The 14081-nt window shown below is 50.7% G+C and overlaps 7 protein-coding genes across 7 annotated transcripts; 2 read left to right on the forward strand and 5 right to left on the reverse strand.

Moving 5' to 3' along the window:
• Positions 1 to 1426: 1426 nt before the first annotated feature.
• Positions 1427 to 1834, reverse strand: ACHE_60154A (uncharacterized protein; the record flags this gene model as incomplete). Its single annotated transcript, XM_043281296.1, has 1 exon — positions 1427 to 1834. The coding sequence occupies one exon, from the start codon at positions 1832 to 1834 to the stop codon at positions 1427 to 1429; it is 408 nt and encodes a 135-aa protein (XP_043138790.1).
• ACHE_60155S (uncharacterized protein) lies at positions 1433 to 2173 on the forward strand (the record flags this gene model as incomplete). The annotated part of the gene is made up of 1 exon (XM_043281299.1): positions 1433 to 2173. One exon carries the CDS (start codon positions 1433 to 1435, stop codon positions 2171 to 2173), a length of 741 nt encoding a protein of 246 aa, XP_043138791.1.
• A 4202-nt stretch (positions 2174 to 6375) lies between these two features.
• ACHE_60156A (uncharacterized protein) lies at positions 6376 to 7110 on the reverse strand (the record flags this gene model as incomplete). Its single annotated transcript, XM_043281300.1, has 2 exons — positions 6376 to 6506; positions 6558 to 7110. 2 exons carry the CDS (start codon positions 7108 to 7110, stop codon positions 6376 to 6378), a joined length of 684 nt encoding a protein of 227 aa, XP_043138792.1.
• Positions 7111 to 7131: 21 nt separating this feature from the next.
• ACHE_60157A (uncharacterized protein) lies at positions 7132 to 7566 on the reverse strand (the record flags this gene model as incomplete). Its single annotated transcript, XM_043281301.1, has 1 exon — positions 7132 to 7566. One exon carries the CDS (start codon positions 7564 to 7566, stop codon positions 7132 to 7134), a length of 435 nt encoding a protein of 144 aa, XP_043138793.1.
• A 940-nt stretch (positions 7567 to 8506) lies between these two features.
• ACHE_60158A (CENP-S family protein) lies at positions 8507 to 9179 on the reverse strand (the record flags this gene model as incomplete). Its single annotated transcript, XM_043281302.1, has 4 exons — positions 8507 to 8633; positions 8826 to 8859; positions 8955 to 9078; positions 9147 to 9179. The coding sequence occupies 4 exons, from the start codon at positions 9177 to 9179 to the stop codon at positions 8507 to 8509; spliced, it is 318 nt and encodes a 105-aa protein (XP_043138794.1).
• A 355-nt stretch (positions 9180 to 9534) lies between these two features.
• ACHE_60159S (uncharacterized protein) lies at positions 9535 to 10101 on the forward strand (the record flags this gene model as incomplete). The annotated part of the gene is made up of 1 exon (XM_043281303.1): positions 9535 to 10101. The coding sequence occupies one exon, from the start codon at positions 9535 to 9537 to the stop codon at positions 10099 to 10101; it is 567 nt and encodes a 188-aa protein (XP_043138795.1).
• Positions 10102 to 10364: 263 nt separating this feature from the next.
• Positions 10365 to 14029, reverse strand: ACHE_60160A (DDB1/RSE1 family protein; the record flags this gene model as incomplete). Its single annotated transcript, XM_043281304.1, has 5 exons — positions 10365 to 10667; positions 10722 to 11168; positions 11218 to 13127; positions 13193 to 13860; positions 13935 to 14029. 5 exons carry the CDS (start codon positions 14027 to 14029, stop codon positions 10365 to 10367), a joined length of 3423 nt encoding a protein of 1140 aa, XP_043138796.1.
• Between the last annotated feature and the right edge of the window lie 52 nt (positions 14030 to 14081).

Below are 14081 nucleotides of genomic sequence, written 5' to 3' on the forward strand. Positions count from 1 at the left end.
TTCGGCAAGAACCTCCGCATTAGGCGCAAGATCATAACCCCCAAAGTCCAACAATGTGCCCGGTGCTGGGACTACCATAACCCCCGGACCTGCACCCGACGACCCAAATGCCGGCTATGTGGAGCTAAAGACCACACTGAAGAGGGTCACAAAGAAAGCACCCAACAATGTGCCAACTGCCTAAGACCTGCTCCTGCTGACCATGCACATTGCCCTGTACGGCCGAGTATCAAGCAGGGCATTTTGGTCCGGGTTCCCAAGACACAGGTAACAGCTATTCGACGAATTGAATCTGGTCGACAACAAGTTCTGCCACCCAAAACTACAGAGGACAGCAACCAGGATAAACAAACAGGCACTGATGCCTCCTCTGTGAACCCTGCTGTGGAAGCAGTTCCCAGTCCCACATCACCCCAATGAGATATGACAAATCTCTCCCACAACTGCAGATCCTCCAGGTCAACGTGGCCCGGAGCCCATCCCCACATGAAGCCGCTCTGCAACTCGCTTTTGAACAAGGCTACCACATTGTTCTCATCCAAGAGCCTTGGATCTCCACCTTCCGCGCACGACGCCTCTCTAAACACCACCCTGCCTTCAAGCTATTCACACCAATAGAAGACTGGACACACAAACCACGTACCCTTACATATACTCGCAAACATCCACAGCTTAAAGCAGAGCTTGTGCCATATGGCCCCCAACCCAGCCGGGACTTGACAGCAGTCCAGGTGGGTTCAGGAGACCAACAAGTGACACTAATGAATCTGTATAATGCTCCCCCTGGATCTGTGGATGCAGGGGAGGGGCTGAAGCACCTCCTAAGCCAGTCCCTCCCTACCAGGCCCTGTTTGGTTGCAGGGGATTTCAATCTCCACCACTCATCCTGGCAGACCAATACAATCAACTCAGCAGGAGCAGAGCATTTCCTGCAATGGGTAGATCATCAGGGGATGACCTTGATGCTCGAGCCAAACACCCCAACACATGATAACAACACCATTGACCTCACCTGGGCCAATAGGCCTCTGGTCTGCTTAGGAACACACACAGAGCCAGCACCAGGGTTCCCAGTCCTAGCAGACCACATAGCTCTGTCCACAACTGTCCATTGGCACCCTATCAACAACACAAAGCCTGTGCCGCCCCTCCGAATGGCCACCATGCAGGAAGACATCTTTCATTCAGTCATCCATAAGGAAGCAACAGCTTTGGGCAAACCGCCACCAGCACAGCTCGACCTCACACCTGAAGCTCTAGACCAGTACACCTCTGCAATCACACAAGTAATCACAAATGCCCTGGAAGCATCCACAAAAAGAGCCCATGCTCACCCATCAGGCCATAGATGGTGGAATGAGGACTGCCAGGATGCAACAGTGGCACTCGAAGAGCCTCACGAGACCCAGATAGCCCCCCAACTGAATTAGAAATGGCACAACGAACCTTGCGCCGCACAGTACGCCAAGCAAAACGGCAATACTGGCGAACACAACTGGATAACTTCACTGACAGCCAGGATGTTTTCAGAGCAATCAAGTGGAATAGGACAGTGGGATCCTTCCCAATCCCACCTCTCAAGAATGGAGAAACAGTCCACACCACTCCTGATGCCAAAGCAGAGCTCCTGGTAAAAACCCTCCTCCAGAAGGCTGCCTGCGCAGATGACATCCCCTTTGACAATAGTGACAATCCGGAGGCAACCCTCCCCTTTCCAACCATCACATCTGGAGAAGCATACCAAGCTATCTTCCAAGCCAAGAGCAGCACACCTGGGCAAGACGAGATATCCAATGCAGTCCTGAAGAAGGCCTGGCCTGCTCTTGGCCCCCATATTTCAGCTCTGTACAAACATTGTGCTGCAACTGGATGGCACCCAACTCCCTTCCGACAAGCCCTGTTGATAGCCCTCCCCAAGCCAGGGAAGAAGGACTACAGTAGCCCACGCTCATACAGACTAATTGCTCTCCTCTCTACCTTGGGGAAAGGACTGGAACGCCTTATTGCCCGGAGATTAGCTTGGACAGCCATCAAACACAAGGTCCTCCACCCCCAACAATTTGGGGCCCTCCCCTGCCGTTCAGCTACCGACCTGGCGGCAGCTTTGGTGCATGATATTGAAGAATCTTGGGCCCGGGGTCTCAGCGCCTCCATACTAACTCTGGATTTGTGACGGCCTGGTCACGTTGGTTGATTATCACGTGAGGTGTGGTTGTTTGCTTTATTGCTTTGTTGATAAATATGGCGTTACCTCCTTTCTTCCTTCCTCATGTTGATTATTCTCGTCGATAGCTACCTAGGTAGAACCCATGAGTTGGACGTTCCATCATCCTAGTAGAGCGCCGTGACATAATAATCAACATCCTCCTTTTATACCTTAGGGAGAGAAATACCAAAGGCTTCTCCCTTCAAGGGATTCGCTGGTGCCGCAGTTCGGGAGCTGGCCAGGCTATAACAGTGTCTCCATTCAAGTTTCCATCCTCAAGTTCATCCTCAAGTCAAGTCAAGCGCTGCTTCAGTTAAGTTTCTAGAGCTCAGGACTGAAACTTCTGTTGTTGGCATATTCAAGTTCAACTTTCAAGAAGTCCAGTGGTTGCGACTATGCTGGCACCCCTTCAAGTTCTCAAGACTTAAGTTTTTCAAGATTCAAGCTCACGATCCCTTTCTTAAAGATCATGGACCCCTTTCAAGAACTCCGAAACGAATTTTCTTCTACGATCCGCGCCCTCCAGAATGAAATCGAATCCGTCAAAAATGAACCCAAACCACTTCAACGACCAAAGCCATGCCTCCCTGATCCCGAGAAATTCAATGGCCAATCTTTGAAGTTTGATACCTGGCTTGCTTCGATGAAGGCTAAGCTTAGGATTGATGCTCCAGCTATTGGTGATGCAGTGGCTCAGTTCTACTATGTCTATCTGAATCTGGAAAGCAAAGTCCAAGCTCTAGTTCTTCCCCAGTTATCTTATGCAGAAGACACCAACACCTGGGATTACAACACCATCCTTGATCAACTATCTCTGGTTTATGACAACCCCAACAAGGTTCAAGAAGCTGAAGATTATCTACTAGTCCTAAAGCAGGATAGTGGTGAATCTGTGGCAGCCTACATCGCCAAGTTTGAGAGGATTCTTTATGAGGCAAAGGGCAAAGATTGGCCTGATGTCACCAAGATTTCAGCGTTCAGGAAAGGCCTCAATCCTACTCTCCGAGGACGTCTCAACCAGCAGTTGAATCTTCCAAAATCATACACTGATTTCCTTCGTGTGGTTCAACAATTGGGAAGTCATTCTTTCAGCTCAAATTCCACCAATGTTTCCCACTCTCAATCACACCAATCTGGCTCTCACACCAAGTCTGATCCTATGGACCTCAGCGTCATCAATATCAACTCCCTGTCAGCAGCGTCCACCTCCCTAGATGAAAGGAACAGACGACGACAACAAGGATCCTGTGTGAGATGTGGCTCCTCTGATCATTGGGTGAAGGATTGTTCCATGAAGGCACACAAGGAATCCAATAAAATATGGAACCAGCAGATGATTGCAAGGTTAGAGGCAAACCGTCTTGATGACCTTAATGATCTCGATGATTGATTTTTGGAGATGTTTGGACATGTTCATGTGTTTTTCTTTTTCAAGTGTCTCATGTATTGTTGCCTTCTCATGTTTTCTTACCTGTGGGTTGACCATGACATTGAGGACAATGCCTATTGAAGCCGGGGGGTAATGTGACGGCCTGGTCACGTTGGTTGATTATCACGTGAGGTGTGGTTGTTTGCTTTATTGCTTTGTTGATAAATATGGCGTTACCTCCTTTCTTCCTTCCTCATGTTGATTATTCTCGTCGATAGCTACCTAGGTAGAACCCATGAGTTGGACGTTCCATCATCCTAGTAGAGCGCCGTGACAGGATTTGAAAGGCGCATTTGATGCGGTCCTGTCAGGCAGGCTGAACCATCGACTCCGCAGACAAGGATGGCCTGCCACAGTGCTCCGCTGGGTGTCAAGCTTCACCCAAGACCGAACAGCAGCTATACAATTGGACGGGCATCAGAGCTCAACCTTTGCAGTCCCAGCAGGCTTGCCTCAGGGCTCCCCAGTCTCACCAATCCTGTTCATGCTGTACATTGAACCTGTCTTCAAGATAGGTCCAACAATCGCCCGCAGAGGTCGTTTTGGATATGCAGATGATATTTGCCAACTAGTTGTCAGCAAGTCCCTTGAAGAAAACACCACCAGGCTACAAAACATCACAACAGACCTGATAGCTTGGGGCCGTAGAGAAGGACTCACTTTTGACCTGGCTAAAACAGAGCTCCAGCATTTCACCAGAGGTTGGAAGAGGAACAACCCCACCTGCTCAATCCAAACCCCTGAGGGCACAGTGGAGATTAAACCTCCCCTACTCAATGAGGCGACACGCTGGCTGGGAATCTGGTTTGACCGGAAGCTCAAATTCAGAATACATACCCAGACACTGGCAGCCAAGGCAAAACTGGCCGCTAATGGCATACAAGCCCTGGCCAACACTGTACGAGGAGTCAAAGCCCCCTACTGCGGCAAGCAACAATTGCCTGTGTGGTCTCAGTCTTATGCTATGGGGCTGAGGCATGGTGGCCAGGACGGCACAGACCAAGGCAGAGCATTTCAGGTGAACAAAAACTGGTATCTAATGGGGTAGCTGCACAGCTAGCCTGCCTGGATCAGGTGCTCCGCAGTGCGCTCCTAGGGACCCTCCCAGTTTACAGGACCACCCAAACAGCAGCACTTCACCGGGAATCGGCTATACCGCCTGTGGAACTCCTCCTCAACCAGAGACGGCGCGGCCTAGAAGTCAGAGTTCAACAACTGGATGCCCGACACCCTCTGTACCGCCGGGCCATGCACCAAAAAAGCCGACACATCAAAACCCGCTTCCGCCGGGCCATCGACCCGGCAAACATCCATCTCGTTGAACAGATAGATCCACTACTGATGAGCCCCTGGGATATAAATCCAGAGCCCAAAGAGCGGCCAATTGCAATTCCGAAGACACAGTCCAAAGAAGCGTTTAAAAAGTGGCTAGAGAGCATCCCACCTTCAGCAATGGTCATATACACAGATGGGTCCAAAGAAAAGGAGGACACTGCTGCAGGCGCTGGCTGGGTAGGCTACTGGGGCACCAGTACGATCAAGATCCTCTGTGGGCACAGGAAGCTCCCCAACCAGGAGGTATTTGATGCAGAGGCCCACGCGGCCCTGCTTGGCCTACAGGCGGCCCTCAAAGACCCCAGAACCCGATACGCAACAGACATATACATCTGCCTAGACAACTTGGAAGCAGTACAGCAACTCCAAGGCCAACCCAAAGGATCAAGTCAATCAACATTCATGAACTTCCAAAAAGCCGCCCAGATTTGGCCACACTGCCCCAGAGCACCTGGCATACAATCAGGCACAGTACAGGTGAAATGGGTCCCTGGACACACAGGCATCAAAGGAAATGAAGAGGCGGATAAGGAGGCCAAGTTGGGCTGCCATGCTCCCTTTGAGTTCCCTCTACCACCTGCCTCAATAGCAGCCGCCAAGCGGGCAGCCCAGACAGTGCACTGGCAATGCTTTGCACAATTCTGGGCAGAGAAGGCCCCCAAACGATATAAGGACCTTGGTATAGGAATAGAGAAGCGGCCACCAGAGCTCCATCTTCCCCGAGCAGCTCTGGGCCGCCTCCTAGCAGCCAGAAGCGGGCACGGCGACTTTGCAGAGTACCATGAGCGCTTCAAACATGACAATGCCCTGTTGACATGCTCATGTGGCCGCAAAAAGGAGCCCTCCCACTTCTATTTCTGCCGAGAGGGTCGCAAAGCAGCGGCACATCCTTGGGGCCAACAACGAGTAGTGGATATCCTCACCAAAAAGACCGGTTTCACTGCATATGCAGATTGGCTGGATAGATCACATTTCTATACTGCCATCTGTAAACGCCATTAAGATGCTAAATGTGTCAAAGTTGGGAACCTCTAGGGCTTACCTCTGGTTCCCTCCTCTCCTTTCCTCCTTCCCCTCCTCTTCCCCTTCTTCCCCCCCTCTTCTTCTCACTTCTCCTTGTTTCCATATCAAGAAAACTCGAAGATGCCTAGATTGCTTTTAACAGCTGTGAAAACCCAAGCAGCTCCCCGCGCGGGGAGCTACCTGTATTTAGATGATAGATGGTAGTTTAGCTAGGAGATAGGCAGTTCCGATCTGCCCGTCGTATGTCCCGCACCGGGACCAGGGCTTTTCCGCTTCCGAGGCTCCCAAGGAGCCGTGGAGGCGTGGAAAGACCCGACCCTCGACGTTAAATAGAGACACACACACACACACTACTACTACATACAAGTATGCATCCTGTGCACTAATTCTGCACGTCCACCAGGATTTTACAATGTTTCTCACGCTCCTCTCCTACCAAGGCTTTGAATCCTTTGTCTACCACCTCGTCCAGCCTTATCTTCCCGGTGATCATCTTCTCCGGTTGCAATTGACCTGATACTGTTAGAATGCATGCGTGTCTCTCAACTGCCTGCAGGGGCTTACCATAGCTCAACGCCCTGATCACATCCCGAAATGACTCCTCATCATACAAAGTCGCACCCTCATACTTGATCTCATGGTACATCAGATCATTGACATGAATCGCAGGCCGTTTCTGCCAAACCGCAATGTTGACAATACTCCCATGCGTCCGACAAGCACGGATAGCACTATTCAGCGCAATCTCCACACCAGCCGTGTCATAGATCACGTCCGCCCCAATCCCGTTCGTAATCTCCCGCACTTTGCCCGCCACGTCAACCTGTGACGGGTCCAGGACATGCGTTGCACCGTACTCGAGTGCGAATCTCTTACGACTCTCCGTCATCTCAGAAACCATGACGTTCTTCGCGCCTTGCAGTTTGAGCACCTGCAAGATGCCGATCCCAATTGGGCCGCCGCCAACGATCAGTACGTTGTGACCGGGTTTGAAGGGTGAAACGTTGACTGCGTGCCAGGATACTGCTAGTGGTTCGATCAAGGCTGCGGCTTCGAGGGAGACTTTGTCAGGGATGGGATAGAAGTGGCTACTTGGTGCGGTCATGTATTTGGCCATTCCGCCGCCGTAGCCTGTTCATTAGCCTCTATGCTGTCGGGAAAAGAGGGAGCGATGCTCACCAGATAACCCGATAAACCCGATATTCTCACAGCAGTACTCAATTCCCAATTTACACGAATTACAGCAACCGTCATAAATAGTCGGCCGCACCACCACCCTCTGTCCTGGAGCGACATTCGTCACGCCGTCTCCCACTTCCTCCACGGTACCCGCAAACTCGTGCCCCAAAGTCACAGGAAACTTGGTCTTTGTGATATTATGGGGTTCTTTAGGGATCAGAATCGGTCCGCTCATATACTCATGCAGATCTGCATCGTCAGCGTATATCCTCAGAACAGCCAGAAACAGACATACCACTCCCGCAAATCCCAACAAAAGCAGGTCGAATCTTAACCTCTCCTTCTCTACAAAACGGCTCATCAATCTCGTCGACCCGGATATCTCCAGCTCCATGAAACCGTACCGACTTCATCAATGGCGCGGCTTTCAGTGTTGTCCGTAGTGTGTCAACGCTATTTGTTGTGATGCTGTTTCGCATTTTTTGGAGGTTCCTTGTAGGTCTTTCGACTTGGGTTTGGGTGGAGTCGTTCAGGTTTAGGCTTGATTTACTTCTCCCGATCATCGCGATTATTTGGGCTAAGTGAAGCGTTTGGTACAAGAACAGTAGACTGGAACTACCCTAGGTACTCTGGATTTTATAGATACTAACTTTGAAGCAAGTGGAACACTGCATCATGAACAGAAGATGTTGCAATGACGTCCAAAACAACATTTCCGAACTCAAATTGACTGCTCCAAACACAAAGCCGTAGTAGAATCACCCATGCGAATCAATCTCCGCAGCACGCGCAACAACCATTGGTCCAAAGCGACCCGATGTTGAACAATCGACCTTGGAAGCTTGGTTCGACAGCTATCAACCAGACAAGCTCGGATCTTGGTTCATCGGACCATGTGTTGCTGATTGGCTGGATCAAGAGACACAAGCAACTGGAATGTACCGCTGCTTTCGTCTTGCCAACGAGCTTCCAAGGATCGGGGATGCATATTTCGCCATGTCAAACGAGTACGCAGGTTATGCATCTGGCCAAGTGTCTTATTCCGGTGTGGTCCCAGAGATACTGTATAGAGTATCTGGGGCTGTAGCGGAGAAGTGGCGTCATAGGTCCGCGGCAAATAGTATCGGTTCATGTAGAGATACACTTTGTACTGGCAACTGTTAGCACTTAGAATTCAAGATGGAGCCAATTAGACAAACCAGCAGTTGCACTGAAGTGTATATTCAATAATCCTAGCTGGCAGTCCGTCCATCGCCGCCAACTTTACTCCTGTACTCTGTACAGTCACAGTAGCCATGACCGTCCGAGGTAGAACGACGCAGTACAACAGCTAATCAAGCATCATTCTCGTTGTCCTCGCGCTGCTTATTAATAAACGTGCGCAAGATAGATTCCAATCCCTCATTGCGACGAGCAAGCAGCAGCACATCAGAGACGTTGACTGTCGAGCGTCCGGCATGCCTAGAACGGAAAATCCGAAATGTCAGTTACTGCGCGCTCGTTTGACGTCGAGGTTGTTTCATAGTATGATGATGCCATGTGAGTAACGGCACCTGATAACCGGAAAGCAGGAAACAGAGTGGCGTGCACGCTTGATTGAGTGATATGGTTGCCAGTCCCGAATATTTGGAGACGTAGAAGGGCGGCACTCACTTGGCAAAGGATTCAAGGTCTTGACTGGCGGTTTCTGCTCATTGTATTGTCATCAATCCCAGGTCTAAAAACGTAGAAGCAAGACAGTGCACCAGCACCGTGGTATACACCCGGGCAAGATATACACACCAATTTGAGCCCAAACCATCTCCGTCAAAGCTCCGATAAACTGAGGCGTAGCATTCACTCCTAACTTGATGGTTTCTTCATCGACAATCTTCCCAATCGAGAGCCATAAAGCGGATTTGAGGCGCTGTGCTCCGTAGAATATCAGCAAAAAAGCTATTGATATAAGGAAATTGCAACTAAGACAGAATATACCTCTTCCAACCCAATTCTCTCGTCTTGCTCCATTGTAATAACGATCCCTTGTTTTAATCCTCTGATAGAAGCAATAGAGAACGATATCTTTCCTTTCTGGAGACGCGAGACGCGTTCTCAAGACGGCATGTGATTGGCCCATGTCAGCAAAGCGGAGAATGGATATGCCGGTTTATCCGAGAAGACCGGCGCTAACCTGAAAAGGCAAGCAGACAGATTGAAGCCAAAAGTTGAAATATTTCCTTCTTCTGCACAGCAACAATCTGTTATCTACTTTCACATGGATTGAGGATTCCTCGTTCTTCCTACACTACCGAGTTTATCACCAGGAGCTTAATACTTTGACATCCTCCTTCTACAACGAAACCTTTCCCATCTGAAGACCAAAATGGCCGACGAACCCGACTTCAACGACCTCGTCCACGACGCCATTAACGACTTCTTCAGCCAAATCTTCGGCGTCGTCCAAGCCGGCTTCAACCGCTTCACTACAAACTTCTACAACTCCTTCGCGCAAGTCTCCACCACCCGCTGGACAAAAGTCATCGGCTCCGTGGTCTTCTACATCATCATCCGGCCCTATATCGAGCGGTTCTTCCGCTGGTCGAGTGACCGCGAGCGCAAGCGCCGCGAGGAAAAGGAGAAGCAGCAGGCTGAGGCGACAGGGTATAGCGAGGGGAAGAAGGCAAAGGTTTCTGCGAATAGTTTGCGGAGTGGGAAGCCCGTTGCTGCTGAGAATGAGGGTGGGAGGGTGTTAGGGGAGGTGGAGAATACGGACGACGAGGTTGATGATGATGAGGAAGGGGAGGCGGTTCGGTTTGCCAAGGAGAATGGGGTGCCGGAGTGGGGGAAGAATGTGCGCAGGAGGCAGAAGAAGCAGCCGAGTCATAATCTGACCGAAGCGCAGTTGTTGGAGATGTTGGATTGGAGCGAGGAGGAGGGTGAGAAGAAGTAACCTTTTTCTTCTTCTTGCATCGTCTGGTTTACTGCTTGTCCTCCTGGCTGCGATGCGCGCAGACTTTTCGGTCTTCGATTTGTTTTAATCACCGGATCTTTGCTTTTCTTCAACGTATGAGTCATTGGACTTGTACTCTCCTGTGCGACGTATGCAATCAACTGGTGGACGCATGTATTGTATTACTGATAGAACTTAATCAAACAATAATGAATGTCAAATTATCTCAATGCCTTCATACGCAATCGTAATAATCAATCAAACTAATGCAATCTTCTCAACGCCTCGATCATCCCCTTGACCCCATCCACATCCATCCCACCCACCCGCGACACAATTTCCTTCTGCACGTGCGCATCACAGTCCAGGAACCGCTCAATCAGCTCTCCATCCACAAACCGGAACGGCTCATCAGCTTCCCGCACCATGCTGCGGAATCCGCGGAACTTGTTGAATGGAAGGCCACCAAGCGAGTCGACGAAGGCGGCGACTGTGACTTGAAGGCGCATGAGGAAATCCTGGTGTTCGGGGTTAATCACAGCGAAGAGGTAGATTGAGCCTTCGACCTGTTCAAGAGTTCGTTAGCAAGATGGACACAATAAAATGGAGGGGAGGCATACCGTTCCCAAGAAAGCCCGTGGAGTCACAGTTACACTCGCCAGCTGCTGGATATTCACCGGTCGAATGCGATTGACCATTTCACCCAGCGAGATCTCGCTGGTCACTTCGAGTCGGCGCTTGTCATCGTCTGTCACGCCATTAACATTACGACGGAGGACAATTAAATTGCCCTCGGCATCGCTTTCGAGGAAAGTATCCTCCGCGATGTAGGCAACGCCTGTACCCCACACGGTCTGGAAATGTCGGGATACTTCGGTCATGGTGCCGGGGAGGCCGTTTTGGCCTTCTTTGTATTGTACAATGGAGACACTCTTCATCAGGTCAGACACCGCAACGAGATCTCCTGTTACTGTCACGTCCACTGGGGCCGTCGAGGTCCTGTAGCTGGCCAGTTTTTCGAGCTTCATCGATCCGAAGTTGTTGTTTACCACCTTATAGACGACCACCTGGATATGAGTCAGCAACCAATTCAACTTGGCAAGCATAGATACTCACCGTCTTCACAAGCGCTGCAACAACCCTCTCTCCCATCACAGCCAAAGCCCGACAAGCACCCTTGACAGGGAGCTCGGCAACCTGCGTCAACTTCCGACTATTATCAACCTCAAACACCAATATCCGTCCTCGAATTGACTCATCTCCCTCGTCGTCCAAATAAGCCGTACCGACAACGAATCGGTCCTTGACAACGTCTTTCCCAGTCTCATCCTTGCCGGCGGCAAATTCAGCGCGAATCACGCTCTCCACCAACTCCTCTTCCTTTAGGTCAACGGCATCCAAACGACGGAAGAGGATCTCATCAGCAAGCACAAATCGGCTCTTGACAATCTCCACCCCTTGGTCCAGCTTTCGTTCGATGGTACCGATACCAAATGCTTTCTCGTGTGGCGAGTAGGCAACCCGGCGGACAGTAGCTCCTATCGGCAGCGTCTGGATTTGTGTTGTCCTCTCCTTGTCCACTAGCGCGATTTTCAGGTCGTTGGCAGTCGCAACCGCAATCGCTTCAGGATACGCCTCGGAGTGGAAATGGCAGACACGCGAGGCGCCTTCAGAATTGACAGCGGAGTAGATGATTCGGCCCTCAGAGCCATAGATCAAACTTGGATTTTCGCATGTTGCAAACACATTGTACAACCCGTTACCTCGAGGAATCTTCTTGAATATAGGCTGCTCAGATCCAAGAATCGACCTGTTCATGCCCGTCAAAGAATAATCTCGCACGTTGAATGAGAAGCTGACGACCGCGCCATCGGCCATCGAGATGAATAGAATAGGAACACCTGGCTGATGGACATCGGCGACAAGAACTGACCGAGGGAAAGCTTCACCAGCAGGTCCAAGTGACTTTGTCTGCAGCTCTTGTAGATCCTTCAATTGTAGAACTGAGACCTGCGCTAACTGAGGGAAAGCCACAATACAAACTCCGGTGGGCGAAGACGGCACTGTAACACCAGAGATCTGAGTATCTGCGCTGTACTCTTTCTGGGTAATGGAATGTGCATCGTTTCTGACATTAAAGACCGTCAACCCCCGGCCACCCGTCACAAGGACCGCGGTGTCATCGTTGGAAGACGCGGCAGTGATAATCTGCCCGTTTGGTGGCGTCCACTCAAAAGTCACCATTCCGCTTTCAATCTCAGCAATCAAGATTTTCCGTTCAGTAACCTGCAATATCCGTCCTCCTGATAGGTTGGCAGCAAGAATCGTGTTTTCTGAAAGGCTTAGACCGAGGAAGTTGTCTAACTCCTCAACCTCGCCATCATGACTGAAGCGGAACACTCTTGTTTCGTCCACAAACGTAACAAGTAGCGTGTCAAGGAAGTCACCAGCTGTAGTCCCCGATTGTAAGCCCCATAAATCTGTAATATGATCCATGTCGCCCAGAAGACCCAGATCCTCCATGCCCACGCCGCTGCGTACACTTCGCAGGGTCCCGTCGTCAAAAGCACCTGAGCCGGAAACGATCCGAGCTTGTCCCGACGAAAACTCATGCGTTTGGCTTTCACTTGTCCGGTTTCCAAGATCCATTATCGTGAAATCCAAGATAGGAGCGATGTTCGACAATGTCTGAATGACTTCGAGCGAGTCTCGTTCAAGTCGAACCACCTGAGAGTCTCCTTGATGAGAGCCAACGAATAGAATACCTCCACCAAGATAGACTAAGACAGAAGCTCGGGATGTGTTTCCCAAATGATCTAGCTTCAAGCTTTCAAATTGGTTGTTCGAATCCAGGATAAGCGTCAGAATGAATAGCCTTCCATAATCATCCGCTAGCAGCCATCGTCGACTGTCTACTTGTTCCCATGCGACGAAGATAGTCGCCTCATCAAGAGGTCGAGGTATTGTCTCGTTATTATCGACGTCCACATAGTTGACCGATGTCTCCCCTAGTATCAACAGACCGCCTGTACCCGTTAGCAGCTGCACCAATATGACTTCCCCATAGTTAGAGCAATGCAAAAGCACGAACCTAGTGGAGCGGGAACAGGTATTAAGTGAGAAGCGCCCAAATCTAACTCCTGAACAAAATGCTCCGGCTCCTCGAACACTGCCTCGGTAGCCGTACTAGCCGTGCCTGCTGTATAATGAAGCTCCCTAACCTTCAACCTGACCTTCTTCTGGTTATCTTCGTATAGTAGTGCCATGCGCGGCTTATCCGACTGCACATGCAGAAAGGCCGAAGAGCGAACAAACAGCTCCTCTATCCTCGAAAGCGTCGGTGGTCCCAAATCTCCGACGCGCGGCGCTTCGGGACCAGATTCCACCGCCATACTCCTCCCTTTCTTCCTTGTCGATAATTGCACAATGGGAACGACCACGATTACACCTTCGTAGATCTCGAGCGTCATAAACCGTCCGCTTGGGTCGATCAGGCATCGGTTGCCCGTCTGGGATTCCCGCGCCGATGGATCGGAGATATCGACGTAGTTTCGTTCTGTGCGGACCTGATTCTTGTCGCTATCCCACGATAATGTAAAATAATTGTATTGATCGGTTCCGACGAAGAGGTGATCGGTAGGGGAATTGGCCGGGGCCGGGAGTCGAGCTAGCATCGTCACCCGGCCATAAAGGACCCGCGAAGCAGTGAGAGCCAGTCCATCAGGGGTCAAAGAGTGAAATTCCAGTCGATTCGCTTTCCTATTTCAGCACGCGTATGGTTAGCACAGCCGGTCGAGACGACTCTTCCCAGGGACGAGAGGGGCAAGACCAACGCAACAACCAAGGAATCTTCCTCCGGTCTCAGGAACTGCAGCTTCAACGCATGCCGTATGCTGCTGGCTCGATGGATTGGAACGACATAGGCCATTTTCTCGGCGTTGGATGGCAGTCGTTGTTATCAATCCAGGTGCCGGTAGTGG

This window comes from Aspergillus chevalieri, chromosome 6 (assembly GCF_016861735.1).
Source record: "Aspergillus chevalieri M1 DNA, chromosome 6, nearly complete sequence".
In the NCBI taxonomy this organism is placed as follows: domain Eukaryota; kingdom Fungi; phylum Ascomycota; class Eurotiomycetes; order Eurotiales; family Aspergillaceae; genus Aspergillus; species Aspergillus chevalieri.